This window comes from Accipiter gentilis, chromosome 12 (assembly GCF_929443795.1).
Source record: "Accipiter gentilis chromosome 12, bAccGen1.1, whole genome shotgun sequence".
Taxonomy (NCBI): Eukaryota; Metazoa; Chordata; class Aves; order Accipitriformes; family Accipitridae; genus Astur; species Astur gentilis.
Window position 1 is genome coordinate 30,788,522 of NC_064891.1, and position 27,999 is coordinate 30,816,520.

Sequence of the window (27,999 nt, forward strand, 5' to 3'; positions counted from 1 at the left end):
TTTACCATAGCATTATACTAAGGTGTGCATCTTAGTTCTTTCCATCTTTATACATACACAGAGAACATAGCAAGGTATTTCAGGCTTTTTATTAGCACTAGTTTGGAAATTACAGCATAAGTGAATTTCCCAAGTTGCCAAAAACTAATATCTTACATTGAATGGGTCTGCTGTCTCCTCCTTTTTAGTTGAATTCTACCTGTATTGCTGGTTTTCAGATTCAGGGCCCTTATGTAAATCCATTTTTAAAGAGAATTGCTTTGATCAAACTTTGGTAATATCCAAGTGATTATACAAAGTCAATAGGAACTGGCCTTTTTGCACTCTTAGAGTGTAGCACGTGAAACTTGGACCTTATCCATGCTAGAGGTATGTAACACAAAAGGCCCAGAACATGCACAGATGGGCTGTTAAACCTGTAGCAGCAGCATGCTGAGTAATAAGCCAACAGAAGACATCTTTGGCAGCAGGCTTCAGCAGGATCCTAAACCTAAGGTTTTGATCCAAGACCAGATTGGAAGAACACAATGAAGAATGATCAGTTGAGTCACCACTTTCTAGAGCATGCTGTAGCACAGAGGTGCCCCTGAGCTTTCCCAGACAGTCACTGTACCGCCAACCCAAGTGCAGGGCTGAGGATGCTGCCAGTGCTGCCAAGTCAAAAAGATGGCTGAGTTTAAGTGTGTGCCAGTAGCCAGAGTGGCACAGGCACATGGCAAGTACCAAGGGTATATGCAAACTCCAGACCATGTGAGTTAGGGGGTGCCTTGTCAGATGCAGTGACCGTTACCACAGTCCCATTCTGATAACCCCTTGCAGTCACCACCCATATCCCTTGCAGTTTGTTTTGTAAGCACCATCAGGCTGTCTTTGCCCAACTGTTGCAGTATGTTGTTTCTCTATATTGAGGAGAGAGATCAGTAAAATATTTACAGAAAACAGAAAGAGAGCAACTGCAGCAGACTAGTAAGTTTTTTGCTAAATAGGAAAATATTGTCCCTTAAGTCACATAAAAGTGCCTTGATGATAACTTCCCATGGCACTGTAAACTTGAACTAGTATCCCTTTTTAGCAATACTGCCTAGCACAAGTGGCAATATTTCAGGCTAATCCACCTTAGGCACTTGCCCCATCAGAATCTAGGCCTGCTACACCTTGACCACCTCTTATCAGATTTTCCAGAATATCCTTCTCCTGTAAAGTAAATATGATATTATGACCCAAAGAGTTGTTGCAGTGAGGTTTTGAGTCAGATGCTCTGCGTGGGATTGACTGTCTTGCATCTTCCACTTAAAAGGGAAATAGTTTTCAAACACTTCGTGTCCAATGTAGACCAGGATTGAGTTCATTCCTGAAAGTAAGCACAGGTCATACCATCTGAATGAGCAGATATCAGCTTGCTTCAGAGTAAGCAGGCAGAGGCATGCCAGACTTCTGAAACAGAGCAGCACCGAGACAACAGCAGCTAATGTTACTTGCCCCAAAGATGCTACACGTGTGTTTTCAAATACAGTCTGAGGGCCTCTCTCCCCCAAAACGTTTATTGGAAAGAAATACAGACAACCTATATGCTAAATTGAAAATACAACCAAATCAGTATCCTGCAATTTTACTGACAAGGAGAATAATCACAGGTATGGTCTTCAGGATGGCCAAGTGCCAAGCTATTTGGTCAAAACTATTGCCTTTACAAACAAATGCTGACTGCCCTTCAAAGCTCTGGGATTTCTGGTAGGAGATACGATACCATGCTGTCACCCTACCCATCTTCCTGTCCAGACACCAAAGCTGCTGAAAGGTTCCCTCTGCTGTGGGTTTCGCATTCTGTACTCTGATGTTTGTCAAGAGCCCAGTGTGGTTAAAACCACAGTGGGATGCTTTGGGAGACAGGCTTATCTAAAAACACAGAGACAGAACCTACATGGCTGCCCAGGGGATTTAGTCTTCCACATCTTCAGAAGTGGTATTACTCTGTTGACAGGCCTTGGAGTTTCCCATTAGGTTACCCAAGTCGCAGCAGTCCTTTCCAAAACCAACTACGAACTAGCTGTGGTATTTTGCTTGGTACTAGGCAGCGGTTCCCTGGGACCTTAACTCAAGACCAAACTGAGAACAGTCATTGGGCAAGAGAGGCTTCCAGCTCTCATTCTTGACAGTCCCTCTCATAAGTATCTGGTCTCGAGTGTCCCAGTTCTGTGCAAAGATTCAGCTCAAGTTAATCATTCTGGCATCCTTCAGGTTACCTCATTCTAAATCCCAACTCTTTTAAAGACAAGGGAAGCACGAAATACATAAAAGTATAGTATCAGTGCAGAAGGAATTGGAAGGAATAAGAAGTTTCCTGCCATGATTTTACTGACCTGGATAGAAAAATGGAGCACCTGACCATAGTCTCTTGACATCCACAAGGTAATATATCAGCAGTAAGAGGATGAAGGCAAAGCAGCTCATGGTTGTCACATACGATATTGACCTACACACGTTTTCAGTAGCAAGATTAGAGAACTATATGATACAGACAGATCTCAAGATAAGAAAGGTATAACATTCTCCAAGATAAAATAGTACTTTAACAAAATCATACTAAAAGTTGTATGCTTTTTTGCTTACCATAAGTTCTTGTTTATGGGAATAAACCCTTCTTCTTTAGAACATTTTGTCAAGATAGCAGAAATAATTCCCTGAAATAGAAAGTTGCTAAAGTTTATATAACCACTGCAACATGTTTCAGAAATACCAAGTTTATGTTGCATAAAAATACACGTCTGTTAAAGAGCTACGTTAACTATCTGACTTACCATTACTATGCTCCATATGACAAACCGACTCATAATTTGTTTGTGCTGGTCTTTGTAGAACAAGATAATTTTTCCTGCCTAATATAAAAAGAATACAAAAAATGAATTAATGCCCATAAACGTTACTACATTTCGAGAGCCAGGCATACTTGCCACCGGTTACCGGTGCCAAGACAGAGAACGTGAAACAGGATTTGTATCAACTAAGTGGCTGAAAGGCTCAGAATGGGAACTCTTTGCAAAGAATGGACACAAATGGGGAAAATATGTAAATGCAACCCACTCGGCAGTAGAAGTGCACCTTTTCTCCCTTCCCTGCTACATTAACACTGAGGAAGGGAACAAGCAACCTTATTAGGTTAACACAATGTGACTCAAGCTCCACCTCCCTCAGCAAGGACTGCGCGAAGGAACAGTGCCACGTCAACTCCCCAGCCAGCCCCAACAGTTTCTCCACAGCGCCACGTCGCACCCTGGCCTGCTCGGAGCACACTCCTTTTCATGCACCACTGAGAAGCGTGTCGTGATGACTAATTCTTCAGTGTCACACTTCTGTTCCAAGCTCCGCCCCACAGAGATTCCCAATCAATTTTTACCCAGTGCTACATGCGGTAATATTCCTTTCCCAGCACAAGAGTTTCAGTTTGGTTAACAGCTGCTGCACAGACAGAAAAGCCAGCAATGACTAACTAGAACTGCATCAAAAAGCATCATGATATCCTATTTTAAACACAGTGGTGAGCTGTGAGGTTTTGATGTTGGTTGGTAACACTGATGTGAACCCCTGCCTCCCTCGTGTCTGGGAAGGTGAGCACACCCATAGCACCTATGCAAGACAGCTAACACTGCATATCAAGCGGAAAATTAGCAATGGGGGACATGTACAAGCTGCAACCTTTAAAACCGTATGTTTACAATGAAGCTGTGAAGTCTGTGCGTCTCTTGGCCCTATTTTCCAACATGCAGAGCCAGCCTACTCCCAGCATAAGCCCAACCTTAAAACAAGCAAAGGAAGTTTCTGGGTGGATATTTTGCAAACTTCTTGTGTCCATCCCTTAGAAAAACTGAGAAAAAGTCTTGGTTTATCTAATGCAAGCTACTGCCAAGTTAGATTCCACTTCTCTGACACTCACCTCAGGCTAAGTCAGCCTGAAAGCATTGCTCTGGAAAAGGTTTTGTTAGAACCAGTCTCGGCCTTAAATGAAGAAACCAAGTTGCCTCCCCACTTCCAAGATTCCTTCAAATCTTCCCATTATAGCACGCAGCCAGAAAGAAAAGAGGTACCTGCAGTCCCAGAAATGCCATAAGAATGGTATTTATGGTCCCCAGGATCCCTTCAGGATCATATGGCATTGTTGTTTGGTAAATCACCTTAGAGAGAAAAGAGTTGTTACAGGGCACCTGAGCAACCAGTCTCCTTTCTCTTCCATCCCCCCGCATGTATCATTTCCAAGCCACTCCTGACAGCTATGTTCAGTGCTCACCTGTGGCTTCACGCTGCAAACCAAAAGCTACTTACACTTGAAGAGGGATGCTGATATATATGCTTTTCTCCAAGAAGCAAACGATCAATGTAACCAGCCGCTCCTCCAGTGCAGTTGGGATAGTTTCCAAAGTCTCCAATGCCCCCAGGACCGAGATAGCCCCTAGGACAGAGGCAAACAGGTTACGGCACAAAGTGTTGGTACACTCCACCTGAATAGTAGCAGGGCCACTGGCCCAGCCACTAAATGCTCAATATTTTCCCTAGCCAGAGGCACACAGTGAAACACAGGTCCTACATGACAGCTGGGTGGTGGCCACCTTGTTTTGATTATTGCAATGCCACAAGCAGCTGGGTCACGAGGAGGCAGGCAGTATCGGGAGCCTAAAGCAACGCTTCAGTTGAGCCCTGGCTACCCAGCCGGCTGCTCCACCGGCTCTGCAAGTTCTGACCCTTTAAAGGGGCAAAGATAGAGACAGGGATGACATTGCAATGATCATATATTGCTGTACACAGACCTCAGGGAGATTTTAATCCTCTTTAGATAGAAAGGAACAATGACATCACCTTTATAACACCTGGTACTTCAGTACCAAAGTAAATAGGTTTTTCACATGATGAATGCTTCCTTTAACCCTGCTGGCCTGAAAGCTTTCCTCTTCATTCTTTCCCTATGGCTAATAAAATGTATTTTCTACTCAACAGAAGAAAGCCAATCTGATGCCCCACAGAAAGTAGTCTGAGTGCAGAGTCTTACCTGGGACAACCTGGCACTGGTAACAAAAAGGTCAGGCAGAGCCAAATCACTTCTAACATCAGAATGAAAATCCACTGTGGCCAGTAGGGGAGAATATCCTGCAGAGCAGGACATGGCATCTCCTGCATGAGATGGAGGGAGGGGCTTATTAGCTGGCAAGTGAAAAACATGCCCTTGGGGACATCCTGTACTTCCTGGCAGGCAGTCTCCCAGATACAAGAGGGAGCTGTTGTCATTACAGAACTGGGTTCAACCAACAGACCTTTCATCTTCACAAATGATTTCCAGACACTTAGTTACTTGGGGGAGGGAGAGAAACAAACCAAACCAAAACAAAAGCCCACAATGTTTTTTAGGTTGGTAAATGTCAAAAGGGATTTTGATTCATGAGTAGAACAAAAGCCTTTTGGGAAAACAGACTCCAGAAAGGCCAAAAAGCAGTATTACTTTCCCCTGCTGTGAAAAAACACTACCAAAATTAACTGGACAAAACACAGGCCACGGGACTCCGCATATAGATGCCTGTCCCTGAGGTCCCTTGGTGGTGGAAAGTCATCAAAGTGCCTGGCAATGCCTGCTTCTAAGCACCATCTGAATGGATCAGCGAAATCCTCAAATAAAGCAAAGCTAGATACGATAAAATGCAGACTGGGACACCGAAGAGTGTGTGTTCCCCGAAATTTCTGCCAGGTCACACTGTACTACACATCAGGTAAGACGCTACATTTTCTCATCATTTCCCATGTGGTCTTTGTGCCCAAACAAGAGCAAAAGCTCCCAAACCCTACACCAGTATCACTTGTCATCTCCCCATGTAACTCACCAAGGTCCTACTCTCAGCCCCAGCTCTTGTAAACAGGAGTTCAAGAGCAGCAACCACCAGGTATGTGAATCCCAGCCTCTGGAGCACACCAGGAATACGCAGATTATCCCAGGACACTGGAAAAGAAAACATGCAAGCAATGTGGAAGAGGAGCAGACATGGGCTCTTTTGTAAATACGAAAGCTAACCTTCTCCAGGGAGAGCTGAGACCCACTGCACCTGCAGGTACAAGTGACATCCCCACTCTGCCACCCCACTTTCTGTAAATCATAACCCTGGGAAAGTCACCACTAAGACGATAAACAGTGGTCGGCACAGGGGTCAGACAAAGAGAACTACATCAGTGCAGAACTGAACAGCACTCTACAGGATACCAAACTGCCCCCATGCAACTGGTCAGTACAGCAAGGCTGACACTGTTTTCTCAACAGCCCAGCCAAGGAGGCAAGAACAACCGTTGCAGAAATACAAGGAAGAGAGCAAGTTCTACTCACATGGTCCAAGGCAGTAATTGGGATTCACAACTATGATTCCCAGCAGGATTAGCAGAAAACTCCTCCAGAGGATTTTCCCAAGCAACTTCTGCTTGGAACTTCCCCGCCTCAGCATGGAGCTCAGTGACAATGATATCGATGTCCCCATGATGAACACAAACCTGGAGAACACAACAGATGGGAAATGGAGCTGATGGATGTCTCATCACTGTAGACATTCGTCTGATCACCCCGTGGGACTCGGCACAGGGTCCACCATACCCTGGGCCACAGAGCACTGACACCAATATGAGGATGCTGCAAATGGCGTTTATTCAACTGCGTCACGCCCTTATATACTGCCTGTCGGTCATCCCGCCTCCCTTAACCCTTCTCTTTCCGTACATCGCGAGATCTTCCGAGCGCCAATCCCTACAATTCCCCCCTCACTATGGCGGATGACCGACGGTACAAACTGGCGTTACAGGTATAAGTGATCCCACCACCTCATAGTAATTCGTGTACTGGTGGGTACCCGCACTCTGTATAAAGAGTTTCCGCACGCAAACAGTCAGTGCTGGTATCCCACAACAAACCATAATAACCACCACCAAAAGGATTCCAAATAGAGTCAACGTTTTTCAGTCAATCAAAGACAGGAGCCATTGCCAGGTCGACGAGGGGAGATTGTCAAGCCACTGTCACCTGCCTCCTGTAATTGATTGGCTTTGTCTAAAAGCATATCATAGTCCCCCGCTTATGGGGTACACACAGCGGTTGCTGTAAAGTGGATCTGCGGTGTTCAAAACATCGGTCACACCATTTTGATGTTCGGCTGGTGCGTCTCCAGAGTTGTTGTCCACAGCGGTCATACTTGGTAAGCACCCAAGGGTCACAACGACCACAGTGCAGGTACTCAGATGATCTTCTGAACGGCATCCTGCAAAATAACTCACAACAAATCGTTATTGACTGAGGTCTGGTTTCAACCACCGTAACGGCACCCAGCGCACACGTGAGTCTGGGTGCTCTGATGATTGTACTGCAGCATACCCTCTTCCCTGTGTCACCAAGCGCCACCCTCCTTCCCACTTTCCTGTTTCTGGGTCACGGACCAATACTGGTGGCCCTACTCCCCTTATCGCCTGTTGCCAATGCTTCTGCATTGGACTCTGTGACTCTGTACCATGGGCAAACTGATTGAGTGCAAATAGTGCTAAAGCCAACAACCGTGCATTACGGTGCACAGGGGTCTCACGAGCAGAACGTCGGCATTTGGGATTTTGTTGCTGATGATTTTCGTGGTCAAGAGGGTCTGTCTCTTGGGGTACCTGCTCCCCCTCCCTAAGAACATCAAGCTTGGCTTTTAATGTGCGATGTGCGCGTTCTACAATGGCCTGTCCCTGACTGTTATAGGGAATACCGTGAAGCAGTCGGATTCCCCAACGATCTGCCCACTGTTGGGTAGAAGCTGCGGTAAAACAGGACCCATTATCTGTTTTGATAGTGCGTGGGCAACCTAACCACGCCATGGCAGTCAGCCAATGTTGTTGCGCTGCACGGGCCGTAACCTTTCTGTGAAGAGTCGCAACGAGAACGCCACTGCAGGTGTCGATGGTGACCGCAATGTGAGGGGATGGCTGAAAGGGTGCATACATGGTGAAATCAGTTTGCCATAACTCCGAGGGCTCTAGCCCCCGCGGATTCACTCCCGCGAGCCACAAAGGAGCATGCTGACAGTGAGGACAAGTAGCTACAACGTCCCGTGCCTGGTGTAAGGGAATGTCACAGTGCCGTGACAGTGCCTTTGCCCCAATGTGTAAGTCATGGTGTAACTGCCGGGCCTGCTGTAGAGTGTTCACCTGACGAGCAGCTAGGTCAGCGCGACGATTTCCATCATAATAGAACCCTGAATGATTCGTGTGCGCTGTCACATGAATAATTGATACGGGCGCAGAACGTCGCGTAAGCGCTGCTTCCAACATGACGGCTACGTCCGAAATAGGCCAGCCAGATTCTGCCATAGTGTGTATCAGTTTCGCCACATATATCGAATCTGTTACGATGTTCGAGGGCTGTTCAGGAAACAAGGAAAGAGCCATGCGAATCCCATGGGCTTCGAGTTTCTGCACTGAGCACGATTCATCCTGGTATACCATTCTTTTCCAATCAGTGCCTTCTTGCCATACAACTACTGCTCGCTGCGTCTGTGAAGACGCATCTGTAAACAGAGTAGGACCTTGCACCGGTTGTTCACTGATGCGTAGGACTGGCTTCAGACACAGTAACGGCAAAAAGGTCTTTGCCTCAAGAGTGGGCCCATACGCTAGGTGTCCCACAAAACCCTCAAAGGCCAAAGCCAGTTCGTCCTGTTGGCTCAGGTTCCTTTGCCATGTTTCCGCACGTACCGGCAGCCAGATTCTGTCTGGCTCTTTCCCAAACACCCTACGGGTTACTTCGCGGCCCCGCAAAATCAACAATGCCAGTGCCTTTGAATAGGCTCGAAAAGCCGTTTTTATCTGGGTGGATGTAATCCACCATAGAGCCCTAGGCTTCGAGGGTTCACCTTGGCCTACCAGTCCAATAGCACCCTTCTTTGTCAGGCTCAAATACAGTTGCAATGGTTCTTTTGGCTGCCATCTGTGCAAGCTTTCTACACTCATGAGTTCTGCAATTCTATTCAATGAGTTCTTTGCTTCCTGAGTCAAAGTCCTTTTCTCCCACGGGTGGTGTCCTTTCAAGAGCTCATATAGAGGACTCATCCAATCGGGAGGAATGGGCAAGACACCATTTAACCACTGCAAAGCTCCAACTAATTTCTGTAAGTCATGTAAAGTATTAACGACTGGCTCCAAGATCTGCTGTTGTGCTCGGACTGCATGAGGGCCAATGCTGAGCCCTAAATACTTACAGGCTGGCCCTTTTTGCGTCTTAGCCTCCTGCACTTCTAGGCCTTCCGCTTGCAGAGCCTGTAAAATTTGTTGCTCACCAGAACGGAGGGACTCCTCCGAAGGCGCTGCAACCAAAATATCATCCATGTAGTGATAGATGACCAACTGAGAATTGTTTTGTCTTACCGGCTGCAGGGCAAGGGCCACTGCCCTTTGACACAAGGTTGGTGAATTTTTCATGCCTTGCGGCAAAACTGTCCACTGATACCGCTTTGCTGGTTCAGCTAGGTTGGTCGCTGGGAGTGTAAAGGCAAACTTTTCTTGGTCTTCCTCTGCTAACGGGATAGAGAAAAAACAATCTTTAATGTCCATGATCAAAATTGGCCAGCCATCTGGCAGAGCAGAGGGAATAGGTAGGCCGGGTTGTAAAGGCCCCATGTCTTCCAATACCGCATTGACGGCCCGCAAGTCCTGTAGTAGCCGCCATTTGTTCTTGTCCTTCTTTGGGACAACAAAAATGGGTGTATTCCATGGACTAGTGCTCTCAACAAGGTGTCCCTTTTCGAGTTCTCTATTTACTATTTCAGTCGCCGCTAGTAATTTTTCTTGCGTGAGGGGCCACTGTTCTACCCAAACCGGATCAGTGGTTTTCCACTTCATACATACCGCAAGCTCGCGGCGCATCAGGTAGACAGTGGCCCCATTCAAAAATTTGACAAGCGGACACCCCATTGTTGCAACACGTCACGGCCAAGTAAAGGCTCAGACACCTGTGCCTTATGCGGTCTGACATTAGCAACCAAGACTGACCCGTCGGAGTCCTGGGCAGAAACCCAACAAGCCAGCAGTGAATGTTCTGACAGAGAGTTACCACCCAGTCCTTCCAAGCGGCTTTGTACAGTAGGCCAAGAATCCGGCCACATACCATGAGGAAGACATGAGACATCAGCACCTGTATCCATGAGTGCAGAACACCACAGCTCACGCGGTGTGATGTTGTCGGCCACTATCCGTATACAGACCTGTACATGCGGCCTGTCCCAGCAATCTAACACCAAGGCCACTTGGGGTTCCGTGACTGTTCCATCGCCGTTGCGGAGGATGCGTTGCGGGGCTCTTGTGAGGTGGGGGGAGGCATGCCCCGTTGTCTCCCCCGAAAGCCGTTTCCCGCTTGGCAGGTCTTTGCCAGATGTCCTGTTAGTCCGCATTTCCAACAAGGCCCCGGAGGACCTCCTGACTCACGCTTCTCTGCTTTGCATTGATCTCTCTTATGCCCTTTGCGACCACAACGGTAGCAAACCACCTGTCCGGGGCTACCTTTTAGCTCCGGAGCCCTTACTGCAGCCACAACTGACTGTACCACTGAATCAGGAACCTCCCGCTGCTTTTTCAATACTGCCTCTACCATCACTCCAAGGGATGCCCCCAGAGGCACAGTTCGTAAGATCGCTTTTGTAGTTTCATTCGCCTGCTGTCTAACACACTCCAACAATACTGGTCCTTTAGCTGAATCAGGGAGATGCGCCTGCTCTATGGCTCCCTGTAACCGGTCGCAAAATTTTGGAAATTCCTCCGCTACCCCTTGCTTGATTTTCGTCCATGGCTCCTTTGGAGTCATCAGGGGTGCAACAGCTGTCAAGGCTGCACGCGCTGCCCGCGTCGACGTTGTTAATTCCCTAGGTGTAAGTTGTCCCGCCTGTTGCTGCGGCGTCAGCTGACCAGGGTCTGACCCTCGCAGACGCTGTACTGACGAATGAGGTAATGGGTTGGGCCTTTCTTGTTGGGCCTCAACTAGTGCCGCCTGCAACTTATTTGTCCAAGCTTCTTTCCAAATCAAAAAAAAAGTGGGAGTCAAAATCATACTGCAAAACTGTCGCGAATCCCAGGGAGTCAGTGAACCGGAAAAAACCACATCTAAAAGAGAGCCTGTCATAGGATGTCCTAAGCCGTATTCATCCACGGCCTTCTTTACTTGTTGTAAAAGCTTGCTATCTAACGGAGACCACTCCACCCCCACACCACCTGGACCAGCTCGGACTGGGCAAACTAAAGGGGGTCCTTCAAAACGTATGCCGTCCATAACACATTCCTTTGCTACAATTTTCCAGTCTGGCAACGTGATCTTTGGTGAATCGGGAACTCCTTTCTGTTCCCCAGCTGCTTGTAGCAGCTGCCGCTGTTGCTTCACCTGCTCCTGTATCTCCTCTACTACTCGCTGCAGCATCTGCAGCGGATCTGCAGCTGGGCCGGACACAGGTATTAAAGACATAGGCGTTGCCGTTTCACTGGCTGCTGCCGACTGCGCCTTACAGTCGGAGATAGCCTTTTGTTTTACCGCTGCGTGCGGCGGACGACAGCGGTGTCCGCCCACCAGTTGCCACGCCTCCTCTAACCGTTGAGCCGACCCCTCGATTGAGTCCGGACCACTCTCTTCCTCTTCCGCTACGCGCGTAAGAGGGGGTGTCCTGACTTTCCTTCCTCCTTCCTTTGGCCGTGCTCCGCCTCTCCCGACCTCCGGAGAGACATCCGGGGAGAAGGCGGATGTCGGCGCCATCTTAGGGTGAGCTTGTGGCGCGGTTCGCAAAACACGTCCCGGCACCCAATCCTCCGGATCATACAGGGGAACCGCTCCCTCCTCTGCCTGCTCCTTTTCCGATCCCTTCATCACCGCCCTCTCCGCCTCCTCTAGTCTCTGCCTCTCCTTCTCCCGTCTCCTTTGCTCAGCCACGGGTTCCTCTGCCTCCTGAATTAACTGTCGATCTTTCTCCCGCTCCTCCTCTCTCGCCCGTTCACGCTCCCGTTCAAACTCCTCCCAAGGGTATCCCGGTGGTTCGGCCGGTGCTGACGGCTGCACTGGGAGCACCAGAGGCGTCTGCTCCGCTACCTCCGTCAGCCCTTCTGTCCGTGCCCCCCCATCCGCCTGCACGCCCCGCTCCGCCTGCGCGTGCATCAATCTCTTTGCTTCGTTCCATGTTAAGCCCTCCTCCCGCACTTTCCTGAAAATCGCCCTAATCCGCCCCCACGTCTTTAACTCCGGACCATGCTGCGTCGCCATAGCCCGTTCCGCTAAAGCCGCGGTGCATTTCGGCCAGCACTCAGGAGACAATATGTCCCCCGGGCGCTCTATCGCTTCCTCTTTCAGGAGCCGCTCTAGGCAAGCTTTCGCTTCTTTTTGTCCCATAGGGATTTTTACCTCTCTAGAGCACGAGTCCAACACCTTCAGGACTCCTTCCATGCCTGGCCAGGCCTTCGATTACGCCCCGCGTAATCCGCCGATGTCCAATCACGTCGGGGTCACCACTTGTAGACATTCGTCTGATCACCCCGTGGGACTCGGCACAGGGTCCACCATACCCTGGGCCACAGAGCACTGACACCAATATGAGGATGCTGCAAATGGCGTTTATTCAACTGCGTCACGCCCTTATATACTGCCTGTCGGTCATCCCGCCTCCCTTAACCCTTCTCTTTCCGTACATCGCGAGATCTTCCGAGCGCCAATCCCTACACATCACACACGTGCATGACAGCAAACACTAAAGCTAAGAGTAGCCTGCATTGGCCCAACAGAAATGCATGCATTGAGTGAAATTGGACAACTTTATTTCCTCTGATTACTAGAAATTCCCAGACTTCCACTATGGGTCCTTTCCACCTCTTCCAGTGGTCAGCTGAGGCAATAAAGTTCAAGGAAGTAATTGCATTCTGGTTTTTTTGCAGCTATACATATGCCACCAAAAAATTCCATTACCCAAAATTAAATTAGCATCTTCAGAGCAGTAAAACACAAGGTGCAAATCTATGATTCAAATTCAGAACTGATCCGCTCCTGCCCTCTAGATTAGGTTCATAGTCCGACTCCAGCTGCCATCTCCAAGAGTAACCACAACCGGTGTGTATTTTAGAGAAGCATGCTAGGGGCACATGGGATAATTGCTTCCCTGTAAGACCATTCCCTGGTTATAGAGAGATTAGCTTAATCCAGAATTCCCTCAGCTATTTTATCTCTGGATACATATCAGTCCAGCTTTGGATCTTGCCAAACTGACTGCCTTCAGTACAGTCACATGGCAATGAGCTCCTTGGGGATACTGCACTTGCACTGGCAGGGTAACCCTGGGCCTCCCACTGACATTGTGTGGGGGTAGGAAGGAGGATGTAGGGCAGCCAAAAGCACTTAGCAATTCTACTGTTCATAAGGATGATGCTGTTATCCGGACGGGCAGATTCCTATCAACCGTTCAATGCAAATTCTCCCCTCCAGACACATTTCCACATGGAGGCAAGGTGCACATAGTGTTCTGCTTGCAACCCTTAACATAAAGAATCACTTGACACAAGAACTATTCTTCAGGAAGACTTACCATGGAAACACCAGATCTGCCACTGTTAATCCTACAGAGAAATATGAAGGAACACATTATTTATCTCAAACCCTCCCTAAATTTTAACAACATTATTGTTGAGTTTCCAGAGGAATTGCAGGCTGCTTGCAATTATTTGATGCCCCCAAATCTAAAACATGTTATAAACAAAACTTACAAAGAGCTAAACATCTTGCTTCACTGCTTTTACCATTCTTCAAAAATAGGGTCAGAACTGATTGCTGTGTCTTGGGAAAGATTTTAGGGATGGGATCTTTGCTATTCTCCACTAGGGCAGCACAATGCCTGACCCCTTCCCCATCAGCTTGCCAATCAAGGCATTATGTTTGTACAGCATTGAGCACCATCAGCTTGACTGTGGTCATTAAACAACACAGAAAAGTTAAAGATATGAACCTGTGTCAAAAATGGAAAGGTTACACACCGATTGTGATCTGAAACCATCCCATCACTGTGTTGTAATGAGCAGGACTATACACTGCTTTGCCCATTAACCTAACAGGCCAGATACCCTGCTGAGGCAAACTGGCAGAGTGTCCCAGCCTTCAGCTAAGCAACAGCTTGCTGCAGCAGCTGGAATGGTAACCATATCTAGATACCACTGCAGTTAAAACCCAGATTAACTGTCTCAATTGTACTTTACCATTCCAACTCTCATGTCTGAAGAACCAGTATTTTCCTCCTCCATAGTTAACAAACACCATAATTACAAGAGAGAGCCTAGAAAGACAACAAAAAAAACACAAGCAAAGTATCACATGTTGATGAAATACATATATATGAACACACAGTTAATGTTTACCCCCATTAAAATGTTTCTAACTGTGAGATCTGGTTCATTTTATTTTTAAAGCAAGATTATGTACAAGGTTTCCAGCTTTGCCAACTAGGAAGCAGCATTTCAAAGATCATGGGTGGCGGTGAACCGGAGTAAGCTCCTTCACATAGAGTTTTCGCAGTGAACATATGTTGTTCTTTTCCACCCTCTGCCACAACTTTAATGTTTCCTCAAACTAGATCGACTGCAAAGTGTTTTGGAAAATCCAATAATTAAAACCTTGATTATCTTCCAAGTGAAATAGACCGCCTTGAACCATCCATCTGCTATATATTTCCATACACTGTCAGATGGCCATTGGAAAAATCCCATTCTTCTTGGAAGAGTTGCTTTTGAGCAAGGTCTTATGCTTACCCTCGGAATGTGTCCAGGGAACGCAGCCGCTGCCGAGAGGCTGTGCTCCACAAATGCAGGGTGGGATTACTGCTAACGGAGTCTGTTGCGTTCGGGGACCCAAGCTCCTTTGGGAACAAACCAGACGCACGAAGGACAAGTCAGCAGCTGCATCAGCTGCCTAGGGAACAAAGGCCATCAAACTGCAAACTTTCACATACTGTGTTTATCTTTGTTCTCTCCATCTTCCTTTTCCTTTTGTTTCCCCACTTGCTACTTCTAGCCCCTTCACGGCTCCACCATATTGCAATAATATTTGCAGATGCTCCACACTCCACCTTTGACCAGGATGGAAACAATAATGCAGTGAAAAGAGCCTGTGTTTGAGACTCATGAGAGTTGGGTCCAGTCCAAATCAGCCACAGACTTGCTGTCACTGTGAGTGCTGCTTTACAGCAGAGCTGAGCAGATCCAGTCACTGGCTCTCAAACAGGATCCATCCCATGCCACTGGCACTTTTCTGACACCTCAGAGAGATTGTTTAGAGAGCTAAACCAGCAGAAAATGAATCGTTTTAAACACAGGAGTGGCTTCTCTCCAATCAAGTTCCTAAATCACTCTGATCAGCCCCCAGTGACAGCATAGAGAAGCAGACAGCGCTGTAACACAGCTATGGAGATGAACAACTACAAGAATTGCTGCAACTCTGCTCCCAAGTCTTTTGATTCGAGACATATTTGGAGCTCCTAGATGTGAAGCCCAGACTGTGATGATCTATCTGTATTCTAGTACAAAACAAAGCTCACATAGAAATGCCAGCTCTAGGGCTGCTAGAGAAATCTTGACTTAAGAGTAGATACTGCTAAAACTTCTACTGGGCTGGAAGCAGACATGAAAGCTGGCATTTCTTCCCTTCCCTTACATTGTCTGCGTCAGAAGGGGACAGTATTTTCACCAACACGTTTGCTTCAAGGGAACTAAAGAGGGCTATATGTTCCAGACTTGCAAGAGTTCTACTGGGAATCCACTGAACTTGCATGGAAACCCAGTCTAGCACTCTCCATTGACATACAATTGCCTGGCTGACATCAATACAAGATTTGCCAAGGGGAACATGCACAAGGGGAAGATGATTAGTAATAAACAAGTCCCCAGATGTCCAGATAGTGTGTGTTCCTGAGAGATATAAACACTACAGAATGCAAATGAAAGATACTGTGGTCACTCACAGAATTAATCAGATGATCAGTTCCCCTGGGGTTCAGTTTCTTGTAAATCCAGTTTCTGACTGGATCAATTCTGAAAATGATTAACAGTTAAAAACACAAAACAAGAAATACTTTATAGCCAATTTCATCTTAATATCAACTATTTAGCAGCATAAATCAAAAGCTGGGACAGTCCCTATTTCTGTTTTCCTAGCTCACACACATAATACTGAGATTCAGTACCTGGGACCTCAGTCAAGCCCACCTAAGTAACTACATTGCCACAAGCTCAGGTTCAGGGGCTTTATTCTCGGGTTGTTTACAGGCAGGGATGACTCACATCATTCAGTGCACAGGATGAAGGCTGCATATGCTACGCATGCTTAGGTCCCACTGACTCCCACTTGACGGGAGGATGAGGCTGGGCGTGTGTGAGCTTACAGCAGGCATCAGCTGCTCTGCAGTAACCACTCTACACACAAGCTAAAAAGGCTGCAAGAAACCCCTCAAGGGAAATCGTATCACTCTGGATTTATTATCATATGGACATCTACCACAGCTTAACATGTACATGGCAGCCTGGTAACAGGATCTGATCTGCTAACAGGGCTACGGTGGGACTCTGAAGCACTACCACACTATGATGCATGTTTTTAAACTGGCGGCCCCACTTCATGTGCAAGGAGGTATTACAATACTGTTCACTTACTTCATAAAAAGGCGCCCCACAATCAGGATAGCAAGGATCCCCATGTAAACCAGGAAAGCAAAGACAATAGCTACATGAAAAAGAGAAGAACACAACTCTATAAATGGTCTAACAAAAGCATTCCACAGCCTGGGCTTGGCCAAGCGTGACACAAACATGACAAAAAGCCTAACCCACCTAATCGTCACACCACCTTCTCCATGCAATGCATATCCCCAGCCTAAGTGCCAGAGAAAAAAAAACAACCCACAAGACCCCAAAACAACCCAAAAGAAAAGCAGGCTAGTTTCAAAGTGCAGCTCAGTGACTGCACATCTCAGCATAAAAAAAGGCAAAATACAACTGCACTGCATCACAAGGCAATGGTGAGAAAAGAGTCAACGTTCTGAAGAAGAAACTAGAGATTTAGAAACAAAAGCCTCAACATGAAGAAGACAGGGGAGAGGTAATACACCAGGTTTGCAAGCATGGGGAATATTTCTGTACAGCTAAAAAACTGGAAGGATGAAGAATAACCTAATGTAAAGGAAAAGAATGGAAGAGACATAGACAAGAGTTTGAAAGAGCCCTGGAAAAGAGATGGACAAAAAAGCAAGATGCGAGGTTTAAAATTAGAAGCACAACAACAAACAAAAATCCAAATACTGTATGAATTGTGTCCCATTTTGTGTGAGAAGCAAGACAGAGGGAAGAAGAGGGAGGATTTTGTGTACATACATAAACATGCAGGGGAAGAGGAACTAACTACAAAAATACCTCCCTCTGGGCACACACCCACTGATTTTTCTGGGCTAATCCCTGCCTCAAAAAGGTTGTGGTCATACAGTTTATCATGTGAAGAGGCTCAATCCTGGTCAGGACCTTAAGACAGGTGTATAAAATGTCAGGAGGTAAAGATGCTGAGAGAGGAGCAAGCCCACGACACATCTTCAGCACAGCATGAGTGGCTGCACAGGCTTTTTAGGAAGTTGGCTCTGCTGGGAGACATGCAAGTTGTAGAATGAAAGGGGAAAACAGAGCATTACATACGGAGGTAGCTGTTGATAGGGCCTTCATTGATGACTAGGTCACAAGAAACAGTTTTGGTGCTTGCACTTAGGGTCTTTACCACAAGGGAATAATTGCCAAACTCTCCAAAATGATACTGAATCCTGCAAAGGATAAAGGAAACGAGACTTGCTGAGCCATCACCACTATGTGCAGGCACCACAGCAGCATTTGGGGGGCTGTAAGCCTGAACGCTTGTAGGAAAGGCAAGCTGAAAACTTGGCATAACAGCGTGAACCAGCAAGGAGCTACCTGGCTCTGCTTTTGCCAAGCATTATCCTCCCCTAGCCCAAGACATATGCTTTACCACACATGCACCGCCTGCTACATCACCTGTCTCCTTGAACGACAGGCTCTCTTCAAGAGAAACCACGCGCTTGCACACGCTGGCTCAACGCACACCATTTCGGCTCCTGCTTGCGCCTAGAACCTTTCAGCACAATTACAACGTACGCCACGGTTACAGCAGCGTGGGGAAGACTGAACTCTAGGTCTAAACACTCAGGAAAACGGAGGTGATGAGCAGGCAATAAATAGGCACACAGCTTCAAGAAAAAGCCCCAAAATACAGGATAGAGCTATCCAGGTGTTCCCTGGGGCTGGGCCACGTACTTGCAGAGCTCTCGGTCAGCCACAGAGCCGTTGATCAGCAGCATGAGTGGATGCTGGGTATCGACCGTTACCGCCGCCACGCTGGGTTTTCTCAGGCTCCCGTTGCTTGGTGGGACAAACGCCAGGAACTGATACAAGCACTGTGGAAGAAGAGGGTGAAGGGAGCTCCTTAGTGCCAGAGGAGAGTGGAAGGGGTCCTGCTTTGTATCGCGGCAAAGGAAAGGACAAGGGACGATGCCCAGGGGCCACAGCAGCTCTCTCTCTCTCTCTCTCTCACACACACACACACACGGCACGACCCCTCCGCGGCTCTCTCCGCTCACCTGGTGGCAGGAGCCGGAGAGGGCGGCGAGGCGCAGGCCCTGCGCGGGCAGCTCGTTACGGACGAGCAGCAGGGCCTGGTCCATCCGCCCCGGGGGCCGCCGCTCCGCCGCCACCGCCCCGCCGCGGGGCTCGGCCCCGCTCCCCTCCGGCAGGCCCTCCCCGTGCGGCTGCGTGAGGCCGGGCGCCATCAGCAGGGCGCCCAGCGCCGCCGCCGCCGCCGCCACCACCAGGCCCGCGGCCGCCATGTCGCTGCGCTCCGCCCCGGGGCGGCGCCGCCGCCACTACCGCCCTGCGCGGCCGCGGCGGGGCCGGGAAGCGCGGCCGGTCCTCCTCCTCCTTCTCCTCCTGCTGCTGCTCCTGCCCGCCCCGGCCCTGTCCCGCGGCTCCTGTGTTTTCCGGGGTCAAGCGTCCCTGCCCGGGGCGGCCGGCAGCCCGGGGCCTCCTGTTTAGAAAACCAGGAGGATGAAGAGCGAGGGGAGCGTCGAGCTTGACGCCGCTTTTAACGTGTACCGCTGCCACGCGTGGCCTTTCTCGTAGGATCGGGGCTGCAAGCGTGTCTGCGAGGCAGCGGTGCAGCCTGCAATGACAAAGCCCCACAGAAGTTCGTCCCCAGGCTGGGAAGAGGGTCGTGCTTAGCCTCCGAGGCCTTTCGCGGAGAATGCAGAAGGCACGGCCATGGAAAAGAAACCGCACTTCTTTAGGAGGGAGTTTCCTCCCAGGGAGGTGTCATCTGTCTCGTTGGCGTTACTGCTCGCGGCCGTCCTGCTCCTGAATGCCCTTCTCTACCTGTACCTCAACAAGTTTTACACCTCTTCGGGACGTGCCGAAACGGACCCCAGCCTCTGCCCTTTCGGGTACTTCAGGTTGGGAGCGGTGAAGAATTGTTCCCCGTGGCTCTCCTGCGAAACCATAAATAGGGAAGTCAGGAAACTCAAGCGTGTTGGTGAAGGTGCTGTGAAAAAGGTGAGTTTGGTTTTCCTTTCTTCTCCCCTGCGGATAAAGAGCTTTCACTGTTTGCTGGCTAATTAATGCCCATGCTGCTGTTACAATTATCCTCGCAGCAGCTCATTACTGTAGACATCCAGGGGTACGTGGCTACTGATAAGGTGCACAGAACAGGTAGGAGAGTGTGACTGGAGCTGTGGGCCACCTCCCTGACACCGAACGACATCCAGCTATACAAGCAAAATCACAGCGATTGGTGAAGCACTTGTGGAGCGTGGTACAATTGTGGCAGAGTAAGACTGGGTGGTTGGGTGGTATGAAATCATTTACTTCATCTGCATTGCCCCTTCCAAAGAAAACTTAGGAAATCATGATGTAATTATGATTTCAGCAAGCACTTGGTGTGACAGGTACGTGGCCCTACCTAAAGGCTTGACTGTGCCTGGTGACTGTAATTTGCAGTTGTGACTAAGCAGTCACTTGGAGGTCAGCAGCAGCTGGTAGCAGGTGATGGAAGAAGGCTCTCCACATGTCTTATGTGTGTCTTGTGTGTTCTCAGGTCTTCCTTTCCGAGTGGAAGGAAAACAAAGTGGTCCTTTCACAGCTCACCAACTCAGAGCTGAAGGAGGACTTTCTCCACGGACTGAAGATGCTGAAAGCACTTCAGAGCAAGCACGTTGTCCGGCTGCTTGGCTACTGTGAGCAGCAGTTCACAATCCTCACCGAGTACCATCCTCTAGGCTCCCTGAGGGGCCTGAATGAAACTCTCCACATTCCAAAGTACAAGGGCATGAACACCTGGCATCGCAGGTTGATGCTTGCTATAGACTATGTGAGCATCATTCGGTACCTGCACAGCAGCCCTCTGGGCACCTTAGTGATGTGCGACTCGAATGACCTGGACAAGGTGCTCTCTCAGTATCTCCTAACAAGTGACTTTCACATCCTGGTGAATGATCTGGACGCTTTGCCTCTTGTGAACAGGAGTGCCGGCAGGCTGGTGAAGTGCGGTCATCGGGAGCTCCGGGGCGAGTTTGTAGCTCCTGAGCAGCGTTGGCCCTATGGAGAAGAGGTGCCGTTTGAGGATGACCTCATGCCTCCCTATGATGAGAAGACAGACATCTGGAAAATCCCAGATGTCTCCAATTTTTTGTTGGGCCACGTTGAAGGAAGTGACATTGTGCGACTGCATTTGTTTGACATCCATGCAGCATGTAAGAAGAAGGACCCAGCTGAAAGGCCTTCTGCCCAAGAGGTCTTAGACACCTACAGGAAAGTTTTAACTCTGCTTATTCGGGAGGCAGCCATGCCTGGTACTAGGGAAATGTTATAGTGCATCATGAGACAAACAACATACTGAAGTTCATGTCCTTCCTATTTATTTAGCTTGCCTGAAGGGCAAAATCTCTGTCCCTAAAACTGAGAAGAAAATAACAACTGAACTTGTACCTTTTGATTAAAAAAAATTAATAAAATTCACCCAATGCTGGAGCTGTGCAAGCTTCCCATTGGCATGTTTAATCTATCATTGGAAGAGGAGGAGGGAGAGAAATGAAGTTATGTGGGTGTGGGAAGAAATTTGTTCCTTAAGAAATAATAAATTTTCTTTTGCAACATTTGCACAAAAACTCTTAAAAAAAATTTTCAGAAAAAAGGTTAAAAAAAATATTGGTTCACTTAGACTGATTGGCAGAGGACTGGAGAGCAGAAACCATGGCATGTTCCCCACAAGCTTTGTGTTGATTCCTGTGGCTTTGGCCCATGTCTTATCCACAAAGCCCTCACCCACTTCCCCATGGCATAAAAGCAGCGGTCACTCAGAAAGGAGTACCCCAGTCCACTTCAGATTTTGGTGAACCCCAAAGCCAGAGCCCCAACGGCAGTCTCTTGCTGCTGGATGGGGCATAGTTGTTTTGCAGCTGTACGGCCATTGCTCTGTGGGCCCCGTATCCCACACCAGCAAGCATGTGGCCACTTTGTAAGCAAGCAGATGATGCAGATCCTGAAGAGACTGCTTACAGACACGTGCTCTTGGTTTTCAAGCCTTTGCCCTGTGGTATTCTCAGATGGACTCTTTGGAGATGAAGCTGTAAAACAGGAGTCTCCTGCTCTTTTTTTAATCCACAGAAATCCTGAGCACTTTGGAAGAGAGCTGAAGCATGTCTTTTTTCATTCACTTACCCTTGCCGAGTGTCATCATGACTCGATGGAAGGGGGGAGAACCATGAACTGAAAGAGAATGTGACTTCCTTCCACAGCAATGAGCATTAAAAGTGAGCTTTGGAAAATAAAAGCCCTATATTCAGAGCATACAACTCAATTGGGTCTGAATTCAAAGTCCACTAAGCATAAAGAAAAGCTGCTTTTTTGTCCAGTGTGTTCAGGAGGAAGCTTTTGGTACCTACATGGATGTTACAGCCTGGTACTAACAGCTGGAGAGGAAGAATAATGATGCCTTAATCCAGCAGTAAGCTCTGTTTGGTGGGATTGGGATGTACTTGTTCTCTTGGTGAAAAAACAGGAATAGTATGAATGAGACACATGGACTCTACCATTACGCACCTGAGGACTTTCTGTTCTGTGGACTAGGTCTTTGAAAGACCTACAGGCCTGAGACAACTTTCATGTTTTGACTTGAGAGGTGATTTGCAAGCAGAGAATTACATGGTCCTTTCTGCTGAAGACTTTGGTTCTGTTCTTTGCTGTGATGATCTTCCTCTTCACCTAAACAAGCTGTGTTATGACCGCACTAAGAACATGCTGTCAGTTTGTATACATAATGTTCAAACACGTGTGTGTTCTACTGCTACCAAAATTTTATTTTAAATGGGAAAACTTTCCTGCAAATGACTAAATTCTTACCTGATTTCATACAATCCCAGCAGGAGCCCTTTAAAGGCTGCTCATTGTGGCTTTCCTTTCCTTCTGGGCAGTCTGTTTTCTTAAATTAGCTGATTTTTGCCATTTTTCACTTGTGCAATCCTTCCTGGCAGCTTTCCTGCTCAGATTATCAGGAAGCAAAGCTCGGTTTTCTTCAAAAGAGAACAATGATTTTGGATGCTTCGTGTTTGTTTTGGACTTTGACTCAAAACACCTTAAAGAAGCCTGGGGAAAAAGAATGCTCTCTCTGTTGTAATTGCATCATCCAGCCCATGAACTCTTGAGTTGTTATTATTATGGTTAGAGTTCTACAGTTCCAGCATGAATCCAGGATGTGCAACAGTTGGAAAAGCATCCTGTTACAGCTCCTCAAAGCCAGAGATCAAGCTTTGAAGGGCCAAGAGTCAAATCTTTTCTAAGTCCACCAGCAATAACTTGTTACTTCTTGTTAGCCATCATGTATAATTGAAAGAAAAATCAGCATCTGATGGCTGTGAAGTAAACATACCATGCGTTTTTTATGAGAGTAGCAAGGACAGACAAGAAGAACCTGCCAAGCTTCTTATGCTGGTCTTTCTTAGTTAAGACAAGCCTCTGCTTGGATTCTTGCTCTGTTGTGTACTGTTGCACCTTGCAAACAGCCATATTAATTTCACAGAGTGAAAAACAAATGAGGACAAATTCTGGTTCTGAATAATTATCTTGCTGTGAAGATGTCTCCCTGTTCCTGGATGAAATAGTTACAAATTTTTTTAAGAAAAGGCGTCTCCCTAAACATTCACCCTGAGCACTGGGACCTCTGCATGTCTCGTCCCCATTCCTTCTCCTTCAGCTTGTGTGTTGTCCAGTGTTGTATTTCAGCAGGAATAAATTACATTTGTTCTGAATACAGCATTACGGAGCTTCACTCTCTTTTTTGGGATGTTGTTTCTGTCTATGAGGAAACACTAGATGGCAGCATGAAGGTCAGTTTAGCATTAGTTATTAGCGGTTGCAGTCTCTCATGCCCAAACATAGCCAGGATCTGGCCTTGGAGCCAGTATTTTGCTATCAAACTTCCATAAAACCCTAAAAGAACTCATGGTGTTTGCATTAGCAAGTCTGTAGTAACAAGACAGATAGATATAAGGTCTGTCAGAAGAGCCACACATGCCAGTTGAAGGGGCTACTTCCCCTTTAACTTGCTTATAGTATTTGTATACTTTCCCGTCCCTTTTAATCTCAACATGCTCCAACCTCAACCAAGTTTGAGTGTCATCTCTTTCCAGTCTTTCAGTAAAATCAGAGTAGTCTGCAACCTCTCCATCTTTCTGTTCTTTCCCACTAACCCCTTCCACAATCTCAAGATGCATGAATCCCATCCTTCCCACATTTCCAGCTTCTTTTTCCTTAAAGGGAAGAGGCAAGGCTTCAGGGAGAGGGAAAAAGAGGCAGGACAGCCCTATGTGCAGTTGCCTCCCCTCTTTCCAATTGTCTCTGCTAGACATTCCAGTTTTCACCACCAGTGACAGCCTTGGATAAACATTCGGGGGCTTTGCTGCCTCAGTACAAGCAGCTCTTATATGTCTGGTGGGAAACATCAAAGGATGAAGAGCAGGAAGAGGCCTGCTCACAGGTGAAAGCCTGCAAGCCCCTCTCTCCTCATCCACTCCCCAGCCAGCTCTAGACCAGTGGACATGACCTCCCCTGCCAAGACCACTGCCACAGCTCTGCCTAACCTCAACAACAGCTGCTGGTTCTCATCTTGAGCTCATATCAAGGGCCCCACATTCCCTGCCCTTTCCCACAAAAAAATGCTTCTCCTGGGATGGTTATTGCTAGGTTTCCTATTGTATCGCTGTTCCTCCATCCCAAAAGTCTAGCCAAAGAAGGTGCACAAAGATGCAGGCCACACAAGAAGAAGGACTGCTACTGGTGCTGATCTCCTTTAGAAAACTTCAGAGGAGGTTCTCCAAACCACCCAAGGTGGTCAGTGTCAAGGGGGATATGGTCCCAGTGGTCCCAGGGCTGTTGTTTGCTGCCATCACCAAGATGAAGGCCTTGGGTCTGGCCTCTTGCCCAGGGAGAGGACAACCCTTTTGCTGAGGTCAGTGATCTGCACCACCTTGCCCTTCCCTTTTGGGCAGTGTCTCCTCTGCCATCTCTGCAGCACATCTTGCCCACCTCATCCAACCAGCTAGAGAAAGAACCAAAGCAGAGACCATCTCCCAGACTCAAGAAATAGCACCTGGTTCCCAGACTGAACCCCCCTGGGACACTGCTGTGCCAGCAGCGGAGGAGACAGGGAGACCTAGGACATGCCAGCTGAGCCTGCTGACAGTCTGGCTGTGGGTGCCAACTGTGTCAGGGCACCTGGATCCACTACTGGTATGGTATGCTCTACCCTTTGTCTGATGCTGTTGCTAAAACAAACTCCCAGTGGATTTCCCAATAAAGTTTAGCCCTTACCAGGTAGGTTTGTACCACAGGATACAGAACAGAAACAGCCTGTCTCAGAGCAGAGTCCCAAATTCAGTTCAAACCCCCTGCTCCTTTCTTTTTCTCCTCAGAGTAATCCAAAGAATAGTACTGTCAAGGTTATGCTGTTTTCCTTTCCAAGCTGCCTGCTGGCTGCAGGCTTCTAAGTGGCTCAAGTCTGATGTAGCATGTTTCCCCTTGTGTGGCATGGGTTTCAGACTACATCCTAAAAGCAATCCTATAACACTAAATCCTGTACAGGTGAGCAGTCTTTATGGCAATTCACCTGTGTGTTCCACACCAACAAATGTAAAGTGTTGCATGCATATCCACACCAGCTGCTATGTAGGTCTGGATAAACGCTGAGGAAATAAAATGGACAACCTATTTAATTGAACAGGGTTGGGTTTTTTTTTTTTCTTTTTTGAAGGATACTTTTAAAGTCCATGTTACCCTGATTTAATAGAGTGGTAACTATTAAGCATATCAGAAGTTTAGAATACCACACAAACTTTCAAATTCTATCACAAGCTCTAAAACAATATTTTCCTTTGGTGCCACATAAACAAAACATCAGATCATTATCTTTGTGAAACAGAGGCAGTGCTGTTTGCCAAATGTAATTTGTGAGATATTTGGCAGAACTTGCAACCATAAACCGATTCTATCATTATGACTATAATATCTTACCAACAGTCAAGAGACCCTGGGAACAAGAAAATAGTGGTTCGCAAGTTCTTCTAGCATGATATAATGCGTTTATTTGTAGAGTTCATCCAAATAAATTATAAGCTAGATGGTACTTTTAAAAAAGAAAAAGGATTTTATGGTTTTATTTTAATTGAAATACTGTATACTTGAGATGACCACATGATTTCCAATAATTGTCACTCTGTGTTCTGAAGTCTATAATCCAGTATTTATCAGGATTAAATGGTGAATATATTTACATTACAGTGATATTTATGTCTCAGCGATTTCTGATTCTGTTTACCTCTGGGTAACTCAAAATCCATTAAAAATTATATATTTATATAGAGAGACACACAGATTCTCTGGCCATAATTTTCAAAAGAACAAGCTTACTGTTAGATTCCAGCATTCACAGTTTGAATATGAAGTAACCAGATTTTCAAAACTGATAATATTCAGCAGCTTTCAGTCACATTTATAGTAGCTGCTGGATGCTAAGGACTTTCAGAAAGTGAATTCTTTCCTTGTAGAGGTGGAAGACCCTTTTCAGCAATTCTCTTGATAAATCTATGGGACTGAAGTGGGTGCTTTTATCAAGTACAAGCTAGACTTCTTTGTGGAATGAACAAAGGTCCCACTTTTGTGAAAGTTGGGATTTTTTAAATTTTTTTTTTAATTAAATCACACACCTATGTGTTTTTCTCCTCAAGAGCTGGTTCCTGTGAGGGGTTGTGTCTGACCCTTAGCTGAAACTCCCCAGTCTTATTTGCTATCATGTAATGTTGAGAACCTGGCCACTAAGCTTGGGTCTCCATTAGCTACATTTCACCAGAATAGCTCATGCCAATGCCATATATTATTATTATATATTAACTGGTGCCTACATGCTTTGGTGACAGGCCAGAATCCTGGAGGTCAGATGCTATACAGTCACAGCACAAATGACAGTCCTTTCCCTACAAGCAGCTTTAGTATAAGAAAATAGAACACAACTGATGTCCTCATGCATTAAGAGCATATGCAAGCGTTGGTTATCCCATCCTACCCCATCCAAGCTACAAATAAATATGCTACATAATCTACATGGACAGGTCACACCATTTCTTGTGCACATAACTACAAATGCAAGGCCTGACTTTGCTCTGACCAAATCAACAGCAGCTTGCATTCCCATTTCTGAAGGTGTTTCAGGAGCCTAACACTGCAACAAAAGCCCAAGCTATAAAAGGAAACAACAGTGTATCAGGAAAAGGTAAACCTAGGCTTAAGAGTCAACCAACTTTGGTATTTTAACCAGATTCCTCAAAGAGGTCACACAGAAGGTCTACACTCCGAGAACTCTTATTGCTACAGGCCAGCAAGTGGGAGATCACCCCTTTTTCTCACGTTTGCAAGGCTGTCACACTCACTGCAGCACCAGATGCTGTGCTGCTTAACCTAACCCTGGCCTACCCACTGCTTAACATTTGCTAATTTCAGATGGGTATGTAGGGGAACAAAATCTCTCTCTGCCTGTCTTCTAGGCTGGGGGTTGTCATGCCCCACCTGTGGGGAGGAGCAAGTGACTCAGATTCACAAATCCCCTTCTGTGTGGACTAAGGCGAGGTAACACTCAAGGTCCCTACATAAGCATCAACTTTAACGGAAAATTTCTATAGAAACAAGTATTATGCAAAAGTTGGCACTTTCACAACTATATTTACCTGAGCTATGCAGCTTTATGGGCAATCAAGGTCGGCCTTGAGTTACTTAACAATTTTAACCGCTACTCAGTAGCTTTAAGGTTACTCGGAAGAGAAAAGAAAGAGAAAAGGGGGGAGAGAGAGAGAGAGAGAGAGATATCGATCGATCACCAGTCCTGGATCCAGTGTTGGAACTGCCAACGGTGCTATTCAGCATAGAGAGCCCCAGAGACTCGTACGTGCCCCTCTTTATTGGCCCCAGTTCCTGGACTTCTGGAACCTTCTCTTGCCCCAGTTCCAGGAGTGGTTGAGACACCAGTCAGTCAAGAGGAGTGACACCAGCCCTCTCCCTGTGACTAGTTCCTGGATTTCTGGAACTTTCTCTCGGGGCATTGTCCAGGCTCACAGTACAATAACTTTGGACTTGTTCCTTACACCACTCTGTGGCTCAAACACTCCAAGACCTTCTTTGACTGTGGTGATCTGTACATAGCAGATAAGAATTGCAGAACAAAAAGAAGACAGAAGGTGAGAGATCATACATTTAGCTACTACAAGGCCTAATGTCAAAAACAAAAACCCACACAGTATTGTAAGGGCAACATTTACAAGCCATTTTCCCCACCCCGTGAGTCTGAGAGACTTCAACAATGATGTAATC

The 27,999-nt window shown here is 47.1% G+C and overlaps 2 protein-coding genes across 4 annotated transcripts; one reads left to right on the top strand and one right to left on the bottom strand.

The window, feature by feature from the left end:
• Nucleotides 1-74: 74 nt before the first annotated feature.
• HGSNAT (heparan-alpha-glucosaminide N-acetyltransferase) lies at nt 75-18,926 on the bottom strand. Of its 3 annotated transcripts, XM_049815420.1 has the most exons (18): nt 18,681-18,926; nt 18,358-18,497; nt 17,728-17,849; nt 16,699-16,768; nt 16,011-16,080; nt 15,003-15,119; nt 14,803-14,909; nt 14,254-14,330; nt 13,590-13,620; nt 6,356-6,516; nt 5,862-5,977; nt 5,039-5,160; nt 4,318-4,444; nt 4,083-4,169; nt 2,799-2,876; nt 2,611-2,681; nt 2,361-2,473; nt 75-1,351 (listed from the first exon to the last, which is right to left on the bottom strand). In XM_049815420.1, the coding sequence occupies exons 1-18, from the start codon at nt 18,924-18,926 to the stop codon at nt 1,170-1,172; spliced, it is 2,037 nt and encodes a 678-aa protein (XP_049671377.1). In that variant the 3' UTR covers nt 75-1,169. The 3 variants fall into 3 exon arrangements, with proteins under 3 accessions (XP_049671377.1, XP_049671378.1, XP_049671379.1); XM_049815421.1 differs by lacking the exon at nt 15,003-15,119; XM_049815422.1 differs by lacking the exons at nt 17,728-17,849; nt 18,681-18,926 and having other exon boundaries at nt 18,358-18,465.
• An 80-nt stretch (nt 18,927-19,006) lies between these two features.
• On the top strand, nt 19,007-23,393 carry POMK (protein O-mannose kinase). The gene is made up of 2 exons (XM_049815430.1): nt 19,007-19,644; nt 20,186-23,393. The coding sequence occupies exons 1-2, from the start codon at nt 19,357-19,359 to the stop codon at nt 20,957-20,959; spliced, it is 1,062 nt and encodes a 353-aa protein (XP_049671387.1). The 5' UTR covers nt 19,007-19,356; the 3' UTR covers nt 20,960-23,393.
• Nucleotides 23,394-27,999: the final 4,606 nt, after the last annotated feature.